This window comes from Alosa sapidissima, chromosome 2, assembly GCF_018492685.1.
Source record: "Alosa sapidissima isolate fAloSap1 chromosome 2, fAloSap1.pri, whole genome shotgun sequence".
NCBI lineage: Eukaryota > Metazoa > Chordata > Actinopteri > Clupeiformes > Clupeidae > Alosa > Alosa sapidissima.
In genome coordinates this window covers 13,464,517-13,481,601 of record NC_055958.1, presented here as the reverse complement: position 1 = coordinate 13,481,601, position 17,085 = coordinate 13,464,517, and the positions used below count along the sequence as shown (strand labels likewise).

The 17,085-nt window shown below is 42.0% G+C and overlaps 2 protein-coding genes and 1 long non-coding RNA gene across 5 annotated transcripts in view; all 3 read left to right on the top strand.

The window, feature by feature from the left end:
- Positions 1-17,085, top strand: part of LOC121695729 — a 118,730-nt gene that overhangs the window by 53,781 nt on the left and 47,864 nt on the right. The window lies entirely within an intron of this gene.
- Positions 1,811-7,402, top strand: LOC121695147. Of its 2 annotated transcripts, none has more exons than XM_042075690.1 (10): positions 1,811-2,024; positions 2,389-3,065; positions 3,473-4,297; positions 4,516-4,815; positions 4,934-5,007; positions 5,098-5,201; positions 5,317-5,460; positions 6,353-6,484; positions 6,653-6,922; positions 7,083-7,402. In XM_042075690.1, exons 2-10 carry the CDS (start codon positions 2,467-2,469, stop codon positions 7,299-7,301), a joined length of 2,667 nt encoding a protein of 888 aa, XP_041931624.1. In that variant the 5' UTR covers positions 1,811-2,024; positions 2,389-2,466; the 3' UTR covers positions 7,302-7,402. The 2 variants fall into 2 exon arrangements, with proteins under 2 accessions (XP_041931624.1, XP_041931617.1); XM_042075683.1 differs by having other exon boundaries at positions 1,811-2,028.
- LOC121695117 lies at positions 10,598-16,188 on the top strand. Of its 2 annotated transcripts, none has more exons than XM_042075625.1 (10): positions 10,598-10,814; positions 11,175-11,851; positions 12,259-13,083; positions 13,302-13,601; positions 13,720-13,793; positions 13,884-13,987; positions 14,103-14,246; positions 15,139-15,270; positions 15,439-15,708; positions 15,869-16,188. In XM_042075625.1, the coding sequence occupies exons 2-10, from the start codon at positions 11,253-11,255 to the stop codon at positions 16,085-16,087; spliced, it is 2,667 nt and encodes an 888-aa protein (XP_041931559.1). In that variant the 5' UTR covers positions 10,598-10,814; positions 11,175-11,252; the 3' UTR covers positions 16,088-16,188. The 2 variants fall into 2 exon arrangements, with proteins under 2 accessions (XP_041931559.1, XP_041931566.1); XM_042075632.1 differs by having other exon boundaries at positions 10,599-10,810.

Here is a 17,085-nt window from a genome sequence, read left to right as displayed (position 1 = left end):
ACTTAATATACTGTTCCAAATTCGCTTGAGTATAAACTATCCACTTTAACTAATGTCAGTAATGTTATTCAGCTAGTTGTCATTTCAAAGAAATTACACTTCTCCGTTTAAAATGTTACCTTAGCTAAGAGGCTAGCTAGCATGCTAACAACTGGACAGTAACTGGCAGCAGCATGGTCTGATATTAAGTTATTTTATTACAAATCCGAACACTAAATTAAATTACACTTTTAGGCTTGACATGATCCCAAACACTTACAGATTATGACAAAATGTTCCAAAAAACCCTCAACAAATCCAGAAAGATATAATGACCAATTTATTGGTAAAATTCCACAAGTCTCCATTGACATTAGTGCAGCGAGGGTTTACTCTGGTCTGCATAAAGGGGGATTTTCCCCCCTTCCCCTTGCAATAATCGAACGCGGAAATTGTCGAACGTTTGCGCCTCTCGCTCCGCTTTAACCCTCTCTGCTATAACTCCGAGCGTGGTAAACAAAATGTGATATTTCAGGCGGTAAATGCTCCCGTTAAAGGAATTATCCGGAGTAAAATGCACTTTAGATCGATTTACGGATGATTGGGAGTACATACGTTGAGTTGACATCCAAATCATGTCATTCGGATGTGTTTTGAGAAAGTTCGATGTTACCGTTTTTAGTCAAAGCTCGTTAGCGTGGAAGTGAGAAGGGCACATTATTTTGCCACTACAAAACGCTATTTTTATACCTCTTCTACAGTTCCAAACAACATTGCACTGGTAGTGAGTAGAGGGTCCCTAAAGCCAAACCGAAGTATCCCGAGGTCTTTATGTGGTCGGATAGAGTCCAGAATGAATTTCATCAAGGCTTCGTCTCTTATCTGAATTTAACCATGGAGTTGACTTTGGAGGAAAGGTGAAGGTGATTGCTGATAGGCTGTCCCAATCAGTAGCGCCTGCACAATCCAATCACGTTTAAAAGGGAAACAACAAATTCAGGGTTTCCGAGATTTTTCTTTTTTCCTTTTTTTAGAAGAAGTAACAGGTAGGCTACTCATGGTTATGGATAGAAGTAAAGAGTACAATATTTGCCATTCAAATGTACTTGAGTAAAGTCATGAGTACTCCCCAAAAATGATACTCGAGTAAAGTACAGATCCCTCAAAACTGCACTCAAGTAGCCTACTGTACTCAAGTAAATGTAGGCTACTCCGTTACTGTCCGGCTCTGGTGAAAAGCCATTAATAAATAAATAACGTGTTTTTTTCTGACCGTGTAGGGTCGCTTTGGTTATGCGTCTGCTGAATAGGCTCCTAGTCAACTAGCGATAACTTTTAACTTTAGCCAAAAAGTTAATAGACTAAAATGATAGCATATGCCTATGAAACGTGGTGTTCTCAGACATGACAGGAGATGGGATGGGCAGTGGTTCCTGAAGAGTGGTAGGGTTTTCAGTAGCCTATAGAGTAGATTCTGAATGCCAATGAAAGTCAATGATTATGATAATGCCCTCATTAGATAAAGAAATAAAAATGATTAAAATAATAGGCCTACACTGATTCCCACATGTAAAAAATAGGCTACACACGCTAAATGAGCACATTAGAATAATTGGCGTTTGCGCCTAATTGCTTCCGAATTAGGCTAGCCTTGCGTGATATTTGACGACCGTTTTATCAAATTCGTTAAAATACAGTAAGCGTTGATTATGCTCCAGTGAAAATATGTGTAGGCTATTTATTGATGAAAGGAGACGTTCAATACAATCTGAGAAATAGACTAGGCTACTATAGGCCTAGGCTACAGATTGGACATCATGTTGGACCAGTAGGTACCTTTATATGGCTCTGCGTTGGACAAGCTTCTTGCGTAAAGGTTTGACGTCATAGATGGTCAACATTCGGTCGTCTTTATGATGAGGGTTCGCATAAAGTTCTACGGAAATATGCATCCGAACATTACTCTGAACCCCAGTAGAAGCGTCAAACACTGTTCAGTCTCTTTGGAAAAACCAACTGCTGAAATTTCCTGATATCCTGAATAAGTAGGTAATCAGCTTAAGTCTTACATTTTATTCGTTCATATGAATCATGCCTAAATTGTTTCTGTTGGTTTGACTACCCTGTTGCACTTAACGTGAAAAAAAAAAAGATCACAAAATCCTGGCAATAGCTAGCATCCAGGACAAGTAAACTAAGGCACTCCGGTCAGGGCCTTTAATGTTCAATTATCATTTTCTTTCTCTTGACTTGAACAAATTAGCACTTGTTCATTCACAATACTGAATATTGTCGTATTTGTTTGCAGTCAGTTCTTGGAAGGAAACAATTCAGATTCAGATTCTAAACTCAGACTGCAGCTCATTATGAACCCTTTTTTATTTTTAAATCTCTCCCACATTTACACAGATCCACATTGTGGATGCCATAAGGGCTCCATTCCCTATCTGAGCACCTGAGCTGAGCCCCCAGCCAGGTCCCAGGACAATGGGGAACACAGTCAGCTGCTGCTTTCGTGCCAATCCCGGTGACCGTCAGGAGGAGGGACAGCGGCTGCAAAATGTGGGCATCAAGCATGAAGTGGCACCTCGTCGGGCAGCAGATTCTGCGGTGGAAAAGAGCATTCTCCTATATCAACAAGAGGTAGCTGCAGGACTGGTGCCAGAGGATTTGGCAGATACCACCAAGATTGTGGCCTCTAAATATCTCGATGAGGTGACTCTTAATCTTGATGTGCCCCTTGCAAAGCTTTGCACAAAGGCTGTTTTTATGGAGAAGCCTGAGACCCTGGGCTGCTCAGTCAATGTAGAGGCTCCGAATGTTTCAGTTGAAATAACAGAAACTACTCTGCCGATGACACCTGTGAGGGAGGAAGTATTTAATACCAACCTTCCAGTGGAGCATGTAATAGAGGAGGCTTCCTCGAAGATGGTAAATATCAGTCTTACTGACATTGTGCAAGCTAACAATGACAAAAATAGGACTCTAAAGGATTTTAACCTCAGAGAGGAGCTCTGCAGTGGTGACAACATGAACAGCAGCCTCCCCTCAGCTACAGCTGAAAAAGATGTACAGGCTGAGATTAGGTAAGCAGCACCTGTTGGCTGCTGATGGCACCAATAAATGCTATCAAAACACAAGTGGAATTTTGTAAAAGGTCTTTAATTCCACAGATTATTAATTCAGAGACATGCAGACACAATTTGAGTGTTAATTAATGCTCAACGTCTGTATACACTGTATATTGACAGGATGCAGGATGTATATTTATATTTCTATGAATTTCCACTTAAGCGCGTTCTATAGCCTTGTCGCTCAATAAGAATTTTCATGGTCTGCCTTATATTCAAAGGCTTAGAGAGCCATTAGTTTTGTACCTGTCAGGCCTCTTTCAGCTCTGCAATTGCTTCATAATTGCAGAAAATAATCAGTTAACCTTGGTAAGTTTATAAAACCCTTAATCACAATGCTTATCCTCTGTCTGTCTGTGCAGAGGCTCTGCTGCTAAAGGCCTGAGCTCTGAGTCTTTACTGAGTGACCTGTTGGAGGGACAAGAGACCCCAGAGAGATCCCAGATTCCCGAACAGGATAAGTTAGCAGTGGAAGCAAAGAGTGAGCCTCTCGGCTACTCTGACACGATGCCTGGATCTACACCTCTGATGACACCATCAGTGAAGAAGGCAGCATCTGCTGAACCTCAGCAGCATCTTGTGAGATCAAATTGTTCCCTTGCAGAGGAATCAGCCAGATGCATTTCTATTGGATTTGACATCGCCCATCCAGGAGACCATTCAAAAGAGGAGGCTTCCTCTGAGATGGTAAACACTACCAAAGGCTTAATGATAACATCTATGCAACCATCTACCAAGGATGAGGATGGAGTCGACTATGATGACATTATCTTGCATGGCGGTATATCGACCGAGGAGACTGTTGATGATGCAATGCTTCCCCAAGAGGACCTTGCCACCAATACACCAGCTGTAAAGCTGGAGGACCGGCTGGTTCAGAATCCCTCGGCTGAGGGCGTGGTGAATAAGGCTCCAAAGGGGTTTTCTCTGGACATGTGTGGACACCAGTCACTGCTAGACTCCTCCAAAGCCCTGGATGATGAACAGGATGTCCCTCTGCATAGCAGTGAGGATGAGCGGCTGCTCACCTCCGCCATGCTTGGCACAGGTTTCCCCTTCATAAATGCTAAGCTTGCTGAGGCTATCTCGCAGCATAGGAGTGATAGTGGTCACTCGATCAGCATGGAGGGACAGCCACCCGTTAGTGGCCTTGATCTCAACTCTGTTCCCACTGATGCTTGTGCAAGGTGAGTCAGGAAAAGTATGATTGTCTCAGTTCCATAATAGAACTGTTGTATATAATACATTGGGTTTAGTTCAAACACACAGCTTAAAGAAACATCTTAATGGGGCCTCCTCTAGCAAAGACATTTGGGAATTGCATAATTATGAGTTTATGTTGGTAGGTTTTTAATAAATTAGATTCCTTAATCTCAACATTCATTTTCTGTCTATTTATGTACAGAGGCTGTGCTGCAGCCTCTGCTGCCCAAGATGTGGTGTTTGGCCTGAGCACTAAGTCTTCACTGGGCAACCTGTTGGAGGGGCTAGATACTCCGAAGAGATCCCAGAAAAAGCAAGGCGTGAAGGCAAAGAGTGTACCCCTTACAAAGTTGCTTGCTGAACTTGCTGAACTTCAGAAGGTTGTGGTGAGCTCAACTGGTTCCATTGACGGAGGGCTGGCTGTAAATCTCCAGGATGAGAGACCTGGAAGTGCTGGCAGGTGGAGCCCAGTGTCAGATGGGAGTGAGGCTTGGTTTACTTGGTATGTCAGTTGCATAACCATTTACCATAGGAAATGAATGAGATAGTTTTGGATCAAGTCAGTCATTAAACAGCAATTAAGACATTTAACCTAGAGCATCCAACCTCTCTCCCTACAGTGGCGAAGATCTCTATTATAGTGAGGAGGAGATTGAGGAAGAGCTGGCGAGGCAAAGTGTCATGGAAATGACTGGTGAATAACTCTAAATGATTGCTGTATTGATATTCTATCATGGCATGTACATTGCCAGTAAAAAATCTCCTTGTACTCCTTTCAATACAGTTCCAGAACAGGACCGATGCAGCTTTGAGCCGCCCGTTGGCATTTTAATTCACAGCGAGAGGGAATGGAAAGAGCAGACCACCGAAAGCATAATCATTAGAAACGTATGTCGTACATATTGCATGTGTATTTTCTCTCTTGACAAGGTGAACAAGAGCACCTGCCCAGCCTGCCACTAATCTTTTTTCACTCTATCCCTCTGTGTGCACTTTCCTCCAGGGCTACGCTGTGCTCTCCCAGAGCTTTGGATTCGTCCGGCGGGTAAGGGAAGACAACTACTGTGCCCTGCGAGCCTCCCTGTACCAGACACTGATGAGCTCTGCCCAACTTCCTAACTGGCTCCAGCGGGAGAGTTTCTTATTGGTATGCCCATCTTCTCTACCCTAGGGGTTACTAGTAGGCTGTCAAAATAACTGATTAATTTCGATTAATTAATTTGAGAAAAAATAACTGATTAAAAAAAATAACGCAGATTAATCGATTCCGTATGACCTTTGACCCCGAGCCGTTGTAGTCAGTAACCATTAGACTGTAAAATGAAGGAGAGAGAAGAAAATGTCCTAGATCATTGATTGGAACATTTACTTTTAAAAAACGGTCTGATGGTGTTGATAAAAAATAAAGTGTTGATTAAAATAAAGTCTTCTGCAATGTCTGCAACAAGGAATTTGCATATCACCGGAGTTCATCAACTCTAAAGTCGCACATAAGTGCAAAGAAATAGTGTTGACATTGAGGGGAGTGTTAATTTATTTTCATTGTGTCCCCTAGGTTATATCTGTGGCCTGAAATACCTTGTATGTGAAAAACAACTTCTTCCCAAAGCACTTTTGAATTTATTTCCTCAGCATATTAGGTCATATCATAGATTATTATGCCCATTATTAAAAAAAATAATAAAAGAGTTTTTGAACTTTAATGTCACTAATGCTGATTATTCAATGATTTATTTGAATTTAAATATTTAAAATACATTCACAGCAAAAATTATATATGCGATTAATTTAGATTAATTAATCACAGAGTATGTAATTAATTAGATTAATTTTTTTAATCGATTGATAGCCCTAGTTACTAGCTGTACATCGTTAGGAGAGATAACAGAGTCTCATTCAGAATGAACTGTCTTCCTTCTTAAACAGAAATAAAGAAATAAAAAATGTTAACTGCATCATGTTTCTATTATAGTGGAGCAGTGTTTGCTCAGGCCCTTTAACATATCAAACATTTCACTTGAATTTTGTCATTTTCCTAGATCCCTGATGAGCTTGAGACTCGTTACGGTCTGATTAAAGGCTGGTTGTTTCCTGACGTTTGCAAGCAGACAAGTGGGATCAAAGATGATGTGGATCTTATGAAACACTATCTAAGCCTTCTCCGGAAATGGGTACAACTCTCATTTGCATATTATCACAGTGGTTGGATATTGTATTACCTAAAGTAATACGTTAAACTTTGTTGACATTTCATTTTTCCATTATCAGTCATTATTGTAATGCACACGTTGGGGTAACGGAGATTCTGTGTGTGTGTTGATGTTTGCGTTTCTGTATAGTGGCACGCGGCGGCAGCCTCTCCTGGGCTCGAGGGTCGCAGACGTGTGTGTGAGCAGCTCTTCCAAGGCGGAGAAGACGAGTTTGGTGTCATGGAGGCACTCAAGCTCCTGATGCTAGCCTGTGCCGTGGAATTGCACGCCGCCATGGAGAGGGGCAAAGACGTGCCAATCTTCTGCTGGCTGCTATTCTCCCGCTACACCTCCTCGTGCCCGCGCACGTTCCTGGCCAACCACCTGAGCCAGGTTGGCTTCAGTGGAGGCATGGAGCAGGTGAAAAGGCTCAGGGAGACTTTTGATGTGGTGGTTGTTGTTGTTGTTGTTGTTTTTATTGTTGTTGTTGTCCCATTGACTGCCAGATGAGAAGGTGTATCAAAGTCTGTTGTGATATAGCCTACTGTTGTTGGCTGTTGTCTTCATTTCTGTGTTATAGGTGGAGATGTGTCTCCTGGGTTACACACTGCACCACACCATCAAGGTTTACCGCCTTTACATGGCCAACATGGCGGACTTCATTATCACTCATTACCCGGATGATCACATTCAGGACTGGCCCTCTGTCTGCCTGGTAACCGAGGATGGCCGACATTATAACGTGGCAGTTGGCGAACCCGCCTGTCCTCAGGAGGACCTTTCCAGAGGACCTCACTGATTGATTGTTGACCCAAGTGACCAAGGTCCAATCATGGCCAATTCAGGATACTATTTTACACCATTCATGTTACTTCAATACATTATTTTCTCAGCATTATATTTGCGACTGTATTGTGGATTCTTTGTCTGGAAGATTTCCTTTGGAAGGTTTATGGTTTTTATGGTTACTTAGCTGATGCTTTTGTCCAAAGTGACTTACAATGCTATACAGTATGCTATATATGCTATACAAACACTTATTTTACAGAAAGTAAGTGTTTGTTCGTCAACAATGAGAAGAATGCGCAGGACTGGGGGAGGGCATATTTTGTACCGCCATGTGGTACATGTAGTTAGTATTTATTACCATGGCAATGTCACTTAAGTGTTATTCCAATAATTCCATTGTTGTTAGTATAAAAGCTCAATGAATAAATGTAAAATGTAATGCAACGAGGTAGTTTGCAGGGAGGTTTTTGACCTTCATAAGTCACAATAGTTGAGAATAGAGAGCCTATATACCATTCCCTTCAAGTTTTTTCCCCCCCAATGATTTTTACATAGTCTCTGACAACTTTTTGAGACCCGATATAACATCCTACTCCACTGTGACTTCGTTCATGACACTCCTGTTAATAGGCTAAACTATTATTTACATTTGCTCAAAGATTTCTTAAGTATAAGTCATTTTCTCTCCCTACGTTGATGTATTCCAAGCGATCTGCTTCAGGGGCGGGGACGTAGTAATTGAAACACCATGCCTGGGTACGTAATCGCTCTCAGGGACGCCCACTGTTCGCTGGTTGGTCGGCTGCCCAACTGCCGAAGTAAACGAGCGTGAATCAACCTATTCCAGACGGAGTACTGTAGGGAAAAGAAATCGACCGGAAGTACGTAGACAGGCCAAGGCCAGATTCCTAAAGAAACGCAAGCACCCACACCATAGGTGTATCTAAAGTAGCTATGTACCAAAAATTACATTTTACCGTGACTCGAAGAGCTGTAAACAGTGTTGTAAGGCTGCGTGTACACATCCGCTTGGAGCTCCAGTGGAATTTTAATTTCATGACGAGAATTCTCGGTCTAACCGTTCATGTGCCATTGAAACGGCGTAAATAGGCGAGCCATCAGGCCATCACTATAACCAAAGATCCTTGATTACTAGCAAGATAGAGCAACGTAATTCGTTACTATGGGAGCAAAATGGGACAGTTCCGGTCTGCATAAGTGGGAGTGTCACCTTACGTCACTAAATAAACTTTCTCTCTTAATAAGCAATAAGAACAGATAAACATAATTGTGTTCACAATATCATTGTCTATAATCATGTATGATACCAATGAATCATTCTTTAGGACATTATATAAATAATTTAATTAGTCATGTGTACCGAGCTAGCTAGCTAGCTAACGCTAGCTTAAAACGCCATACAAGTGGATGGGAGTAGCTATGGCAATACAGATATGCGCTAACAAGTGACTAGTAGTTGAAGGACTTCGCTTAAACTTAATATACTGTTCCAAATTCGCTTGAGTATAAACTATCCACTTTAACTAATGTCAGTAATGTTATTCAGCTAGTTGTCATTTCAAAGAAATTACACTTCTCCGTTTAAAATGTTACCTTAGCTAAGAGGCTAGCTAGCATGCTAACAACTGGACAGTAACTGGCAGCAGCATGGTCTGATATTAAGTTATTTTATTACAAATCCGAACACTAAATTAAATTACACTTTTAGGCTTGACATGATCCCAAACACTTACAGATTATGACAAAATGTTCCAAAAAACCCTCAACAAATCCAGAAAGATATAATGACCAATTTATTGGTAAAATTCCACAAGTCTCCATTGACATTAGTGCAGCGAGGGTTTACTCTGGTCTGCATAAAGGGGGATTTTCCCCCCTTCCCCTTGCAATAATCGAACGCGGAAATTGTCGAACGTTTGCGCCTCTCGCTCCGCTTTAACCCTCTCTGCTATAATTCCGAGCGTGGTAAACAAAATGTGATATTTCAGGCGGTAAATGCTCCCGTTAAAGGAATTATCCGGAGTAAAATGCACTTTAGATCGATTTACGGATGATTGGGAGTACATACGTTGAGTTGACATCCAAATCATGTCATTCGGATGTGTTTTGAGAAAGTTCGATGTTACCGTTTTTAGTCAAAGCTCGTTAGCGTGGAAGTGAGAAGGGCACATTATTTTGCCACTACAAAACGCTATTTTTATACCTCTTCTACAGTTCCAAACAACATTGCACTGGTAGTGAGTAGAGGGTCCCTAAAGCCAAACCGAAGTATCCCGAGGTCTTTATGTGGTCGGATAGAGTCCAGAATGAATTTCATCAAGGCTTCGTCTCTTATCTGAATTTAACCATGGAGTTGACTTTGGAGGAAAGGTGAAGGTGATTGCTGATAGGCTGTCCCAATCAGTAGCGCCTGCACAATCCAATCACGTTTAAAAGGGAAACAACAAATTCAGGGTTTCCGAGATTTTTCTTTTTTCCTTTTTTTAGAAGAAGTAACAGGTAGGCTACTCATGGTTATGGATAGAAGTAAAGAGTACAATATTTGCCATTCAAATGTACTTGAGTAAAGTCATGAGTACTCCCCAAAAATGATACTCGAGTAAAGTACAGATCCCTCAAAACTGCACTCAAGTAGCCTACTGTACTCAAGTAAATGTAGGCTACTCCGTTACTGTCCGGCTCTGGTGAAAAGCCATTAATAAATAAATAACGTGTTTTTTTCTGACCGTGTAGGGTCGCTTTGGTTATGCGTCTGCTGAATAGGCTCCTAGTCAACTAGCGATAACTTTTAACTTTAGCCAAAAAGTTAATAGACTAAAATGATAGCATATGCCTATGAAACGTGGTGTTCTCAGACATGACAGGAGATGGGATGGGCAGTGGTTCCTGAAGAGTGGTAGGGTTTTCAGTAGCCTATAGAGTAGATTCTGAATGCCAATGAAAGTCAATGATTATGATAATGCCCTCATTAGATAAAGAAATAAAAATGATTAAAATAATAGGCCTACACTGATTCCCACATGTAAAAAATAGGCTACACACGCTAAATGAGCACATTAGAATAATTGGCGTTTGCGCCTAATTGCTTCCGAATTAGGCTAGCCTTGCGTGATATTTGACGACCGTTTTATCAAATTCGTTAAAATACAGTAAGCGTTGATTATGCTCCAGTGAAAATATGTGTAGGCTATTTATTGATGAAAGGAGACGTTCAATACAATCTGAGAAATAGACTAGGCTACTATAGGCCTAGGCTACAGATTGGACATCATGTTGGACCAGTAGGTACCTTTATATGGCTCTGCGTTGGACAAGCTTCTTGCGTAAAGGTTTGACGTCATAGATGGTCAACATTCGGTCGTCTTTATGATGAGGGTTCGCATAAAGTTCTACGGAAATATGCATCCGAACATTACTCTGAACCCCAGTAGAAGCGTCAAACACTGTTCAGTCTCTTTGGAAAAACCAACTGCTGAAATTTCCTGATATCCTGAATAAGTAGGTAATCAGCTTAAGTCTTACATTTTATTCGTTCATATGAATCATGCCTAAATTGTTTCTGTTGGTTTGACTACCCTGTTGCACTTAACGTGAAAAAAAAAAAGATCACAAAATCCTGGCAATAGCTAGCATCCAGGACAAGTAAACTAAGGCACTCCGGTCAGGGCCTTTAATGTTCAATTATCATTTTCTTTCTCTTGACTTGAACAAATTAGCACTTGTTCATTCACAATACTGAATATTGTCGTATTTGTTTGCAGTCAGTTCTTGGAAGGAAACAATTCAGATTCAGATTCTAAACTCAGACTGCAGCTCATTATGAACCCTTTTTTATTTTTAAATCTCTCCCACATTTACACAGATCCACATTGTGGATGCCATAAGGGCTCCATTCCCTGTCTGAGCACCTGAGCTGAGCCCCCAGCCAGGTCCCAGGACAATGGGGAACACAGTCAGCTGCTGCTTTCGTGCCAATCCCGGTGACCGTCAGGAGGAGGGACAGCGGCTGCAAAATGTGGGCATCAAGCATGAAGTGGCACCTCGTCGGGCAGCAGATTCTGCGGTGGAAAAGAGCATTCTCCTATATCAACAAGAGGTAGCTGCAGGACTGGTGCCAGAGGATTTGGCAGATACCACCAAGATTGTGGCCTCTAAATATCTCGATGAGGTGACTCTTAATCTTGATGTGCCCCTTGCAAAGCTTTGCACAAAGGCTGTTTTTATGGAGAAGCCTGAGACCCTGGGCTGCTCAGTCAATGTAGAGGCTCCGAATGTTTCAGTTGAAATAACAGAAACTACTCTGCCGATGACACCTGTGAGGGAGGAAGTATTTAATACCAACCTTCCAGTGGAGCATGTAATAGAGGAGGCTTCCTCGAAGATGGTAAATATCAGTCTTACTGACATTGTGCAAGCTAACAATGACAAAAATAGGACTCTAAAGGATTTTAACCTCAGAGAGGAGCTCTGCAGTGGTGACAACATGAACAGCAGCCTCCCCTCAGCTACAGCTGAAAAAGATGTACAGGCTGAGATTAGGTAAGCAGCACCTGTTGGCTGCTGATGGCACCAATAAATGCTATCAAAACACAAGTGGAATTTTGTAAAAGGTCTTTAATTCCACAGATTATTAATTCAGAGACATGCAGACACAATTTGAGTGTTAATTAATGCTCAACGTCTGTATACACTGTATATTGACAGGATGCAGGATGTATATTTATATTTCTATGAATTTCCACTTAAGCGCGTTCTATAGCCTTGTCGCTCAATAAGAATTTTCATGGTCTGCCTTATATTCAAAGGCTTAGAGAGCCATTAGTTTTGTACCTGTCAGGCCTCTTTCAGCTCTGCAATTGCTTCATAATTGCAGAAAATAATCAGTTAACCTTGGTAAGTTTATAAAACCCTTAATCACAATGCTTATCCTCTGTCTGTCTGTGCAGAGGCTCTGCTGCTAAAGGCCTGAGCTCTGAGTCTTTACTGAGTGACCTGTTGGAGGGACAAGAGACCCCAGAGAGATCCCAGATTCCCGAACAGGATAAGTTAGCAGTGGAAGCAAAGAGTGAGCCTCTCGGCTACTCTGACACGATGCCTGGATCTACACCTCTGATGACACCATCAGTGAAGAAGGCAGCATCTGCTGAACCTCAGCAGCATCTTGTGAGATCAAATTGTTCCCTTGCAGAGGAATCAGCCAGATGCATTTCTATTGGATTTGACATCGCCCATCCAGGAGACCATTCAAAAGAGGAGGCTTCCTCTGAGATGGTAAACACTACCAAAGGCTTAATGATAACATCTATGCAACCATCTACCAAGGATGAGGATGGAGTCGACTATGATGACATTATCTTGCATGGCGGTATATCGACCGAGGAGACTGTTGATGATGCAATGCTTCCCCAAGAGGACCTTGCCACCAATACACCAGCTGTAAAGCTGGAGGACCGGCTGGTTCAGAATCCCTCGGCTGAGGGCGTGGTGAATAAGGCTCCAAAGGGGTTTTCTCTGGACATGTGTGGACACCAGTCACTGCTAGACTCCTCCAAAGCCCTGGATGATGAACAGGATGTCCCTCTGCATAGCAGTGAGGATGAGCGGCTGCTCACCTCCGCCATGCTTGGCACAGGTTTCCCCTTCATAAATGCTAAGCTTGCTGAGGCTATCTCGCAGCATAGGAGTGATAGTGGTCACTCGATCAGCATGGAGGGACAGCCACCCGTTAGTGGCCTTGATCTCAACTCTGTTCCCACTGATGCTTGTGCAAGGTGAGTCAGGAAAAGTATGATTGTCTCAGTTCCATAATAGAACTGTTGTATATAATACATTGGGTTTAGTTCAAACACACAGCTTAAAGAAACATCTTAATGGGGCCTCCTCTAGCAAAGACATTTGGGAATTGCATAATTATGAGTTTATGTTGGTAGGTTTTTAATAAATTAGATTCCTTAATCTCAACATTCATTTTCTGTCTATTTATGTACAGAGGCTGTGCTGCAGCCTCTGCTGCCCAAGATGTGGTGTTTGGCCTGAGCACTAAGTCTTCACTGGGCAACCTGTTGGAGGGGCTAGATACTCCGAAGAGATCCCAGAAAAAGCAAGGCGTGAAGGCAAAGAGTGTACCCCTTACAAAGTTGCTTGCTGAACTTGCTGAACTTCAGAAGGTTGTGGTGAGCTCAACTGGTTCCATTGACGGAGGGCTGGCTGTAAATCTCCAGGATGAGAGACCTGGAAGTGCTGGCAGGTGGAGCCCAGTGTCAGATGGGAGTGAGGCTTGGTTTACTTGGTATGTCAGTTGCATAACCATTTACCATAGGAAATGAATGAGATAGTTTTGGATCAAGTCAGTCATTAAACAGCAATTAAGACATTTAACCTAGAGCATCCAACCTCTCTCCCTACAGTGGCGAAGATCTCTATTATAGTGAGGAGGAGATTGAGGAAGAGCTGGCGAGGCAAAGTGTCATGGAAATGACTGGTGAATAACTCTAAATGATTGCTGTATTGATATTCTATCATGGCATGTACATTGCCAGTAAAAAATCTCCTTGTACTCCTTTCAATACAGTTCCAGAACAGGACCGATGCAGCTTTGAGCCGCCCGTTGGCATTTTAATTCACAGCGAGAGGGAATGGAAAGAGCAGACCACCGAAAGCATAATCATTAGAAACGTATGTCGTACATATTGCATGTGTATTTTCTCTCTTGACAAGGTGAACAAGAGCACCTGCCCAGCCTGCCACTAATCTTTTTTCACTCTATCCCTCTGTGTGCACTTTCCTCCAGGGCTACGCTGTGCTCTCCCAGAGCTTTGGATTCGTCCGGCGGGTAAGGGAAGACAACTACTGTGCCCTGCGAGCCTCCCTGTACCAGACACTGATGAGCTCTGCCCAACTTCCTAACTGGCTCCAGCGGGAGAGTTTCTTATTGGTATGCCCATCTTCTCTACCCTAGGGGTTACTAGTAGGCTGTCAAAATAACTGATTAATTTCGATTAATTAATTTGAGAAAAAATAACTGATTAAAAAAAATAACGCAGATTAATCGATTCCGTATGACCTTTGACCCCGAGCCGTTGTAGTCAGTAACCATTAGACTGTAAAATGAAGGAGAGAGAAGAAAATGTCCTAGATCATTGATTGGAACATTTACTTTTAAAAAACGGTCTGATGGTGTTGATAAAAAATAAAGTGTTGATTAAAATAAAGTCTTCTGCAATGTCTGCAACAAGGAATTTGCATATCACCGGAGTTCATCAACTCTAAAGTCGCACATAAGTGCAAAGAAATAGTGTTGACATTGAGGGGAGTGTTAATTTATTTTCATTGTGTCCCCTAGGTTATATCTGTGGCCTGAAATACCTTGTATGTGAAAAACAACTTCTTCCCAAAGCACTTTTGAATTTATTTCCTCAGCATATTAGGTCATATCATAGATTATTATGCCCATTATTAAAAAAAATAATAAAAGAGTTTTTGAACTTTAATGTCACTAATGCTGATTATTCAATGATTTATTTGAATTTAAATATTTAAAATACATTCACAGCAAAAATTATATATGCGATTAATTTAGATTAATTAATCACAGAGTATGTAATTAATTAGATTAATTTTTTTAATCGATTGATAGCCCTAGTTACTAGCTGTACATCGTTAGGAGAGATAACAGAGTCTCATTCAGAATGAACTGTCTTCCTTCTTAAACAGAAATAAAGAAATAAAAAATGTTAACTGCATCATGTTTCTATTATAGTGGAGCAGTGTTTGCTCAGGCCCTTTAACATATCAAACATTTCACTTGAATTTTGTCATTTTCCTAGATCCCTGATGAGCTTGAGACTCGTTACGGTCTGATTAAAGGCTGGTTGTTTCCTGACGTTTGCAAGCAGACAAGTGGGATCAAAGATGATGTGGATCTTATGAAACACTATCTAAGCCTTCTCCGGAAATGGGTACAACTCTCATTTGCATATTATCACAGTGGTTGGATATTGTATTACCTAAAGTAATACGTTAAACTTTGTTGACATTTCATTTTTCCATTATCAGTCATTATTGTAATGCACACGTTGGGGTAACGGAGATTCTGTGTGTGTGTTGATGTTTGCGTTTCTGTATAGTGGCACGCGGCGGCAGCCTCTCCTGGGCTCGAGGGTCGCAGACGTGTGTGTGAGCAGCTCTTCCAAGGCGGAGAAGACGAGTTTGGTGTCATGGAGGCACTCAAGCTCCTGATGCTAGCCTGTGCCGTGGAATTGCACGCCGCCATGGAGAGGGGCAAAGACGTGCCAATCTTCTGCTGGCTGCTATTCTCCCGCTACACCTCCTCGTGCCCGCGCACGTTCCTGGCCAACCACCTGAGCCAGGTTGGCTTCAGTGGAGGCATGGAGCAGGTGAAAAGGCTCAGGGAGACTTTTGATGTGGTGGTTGTTGTTGTTGTTGTTGTTTTTATTGTTGTTGTTGTCCCATTGACTGCCAGATGAGAAGGTGTATCAAAGTCTGTTGTGATATAGCCTACTGTTGTTGGCTGTTGTCTTCATTTCTGTGTTATAGGTGGAGATGTGTCTCCTGGGTTACACACTGCACCACACCATCAAGGTTTACCGCCTTTACATGGCCAACATGGCGGACTTCATTATCACTCATTACCCGGATGATCACATTCAGGACTGGCCCTCTGTCTGCCTGGTAACCGAGGATGGCCGACATTATAACGTGGCAGTTGGCGAACCCGCCTGTCCTCAGGAGGACCTTTCCAGAGGACCTCACTGATTGATTGTTGACCCAAGTGACCAAGGTCCAATCATGGCCAATTCAGGATACTATTTTACACCATTCATGTTACTTCAATACATTATTTTCTCAGCATTATATTTGCGACTGTATTGTGGATTCTTTGTCTGGAAGATTTCCTTTGGAAGGTTTATGGTTTTTATGGTTACTTAGCTGATGCTTTTGTCCAAAGTGACTTACAATGCTATACAGTATGCTATATATGCTATACAAACACTTATTTTACAGAAAGTAAGTGTTTGTTCGTCAACAATGAGAAGAATGCGCAGGACTGGGGGAGGGCATATTTTGTACCGCCATGTGGTACATGTAGTTAGTATTTATTACCATGGCAATGTCACTTAAGTGTTATTCCAATAATTCCATTGTTGTTAGTATAAAAGCTCAATGAATAAATGTAAAATGTAATGCAACGAGGTAGTTTGCAGGGAGGTTTTTGACCTTCATAAGTCACAATAGTTGAGAATAGAGAGCCTATATACCATTCCCTTCAAGTTTTTTCCCCCCCAATGATTTTTACATAGTCTCTGACAACTTTTTGAGACCCGATATAACATCCTACTCCACTGTGACTTCGTTCATGACACTCCTGTTAATAGGCTAAACTATTATTTACATTTGCTCAAAGATTTCTTAAGTATAAGTCATTTTCTCTCCCTACGTTGATGTATTCCAAGCGATCTGCTTCAGGGGCGGGGACGTAGTAATTGAAACACCATGCCTGGGTACGTAATCGCTCTCAGGGACGCCCACTGTTCGCTGGTTGGTCGGCTGCCCAACTGCCGAAGTAAACGAGCGTGAATCAACCTATTCCAGACGGAGTACTGTAGGGAAAAGAAATCGACCGGAAGTACGTAGACAGGCCAAGGCCAGATTCCTAAAGAAACGCAAGCACCCACACCATAGGTGTATCTAAAGTAGCTATGTACCAAAAATTACATTTTACCGTGACTCGAAGAGCTGTAAACAGTGTTGTA

What these genes read in the sequence shown, in the direction of transcription:
- LOC121695147 (XM_042075690.1), top strand. Translation starts at nt 2,467, where the DNA reads ATGGGGAACACAGTCAGCTGCTGCTTTCGTGCCAATCCCGGTGACCGT. An exon ending in AAAGCATAATCATTAGAAAC is followed by an intron (nt 5,202 to 5,316) that starts GTATGTCGTACA and finishes ACTTTCCTCCAG; the next exon opens with GGCTACGCTGTGCTCTCCCA. An exon ending in TCAGTGGAGGCATGGAGCAG is followed by an intron (nt 6,923 to 7,082) that starts GTGAAAAGGCTC and finishes TCTGTGTTATAG; the next exon opens with GTGGAGATGTGTCTCCTGGG.
- LOC121695117 (XM_042075625.1), top strand. Translation starts at nt 11,253, where the DNA reads ATGGGGAACACAGTCAGCTGCTGCTTTCGTGCCAATCCCGGTGACCGT. An exon ending in AAAGCATAATCATTAGAAAC is followed by an intron (nt 13,988 to 14,102) that starts GTATGTCGTACA and finishes ACTTTCCTCCAG; the next exon opens with GGCTACGCTGTGCTCTCCCA. An exon ending in TAAGCCTTCTCCGGAAATGG is followed by an intron (nt 15,271 to 15,438) that starts GTACAACTCTCA and finishes GTTTCTGTATAG; the next exon opens with TGGCACGCGGCGGCAGCCTC.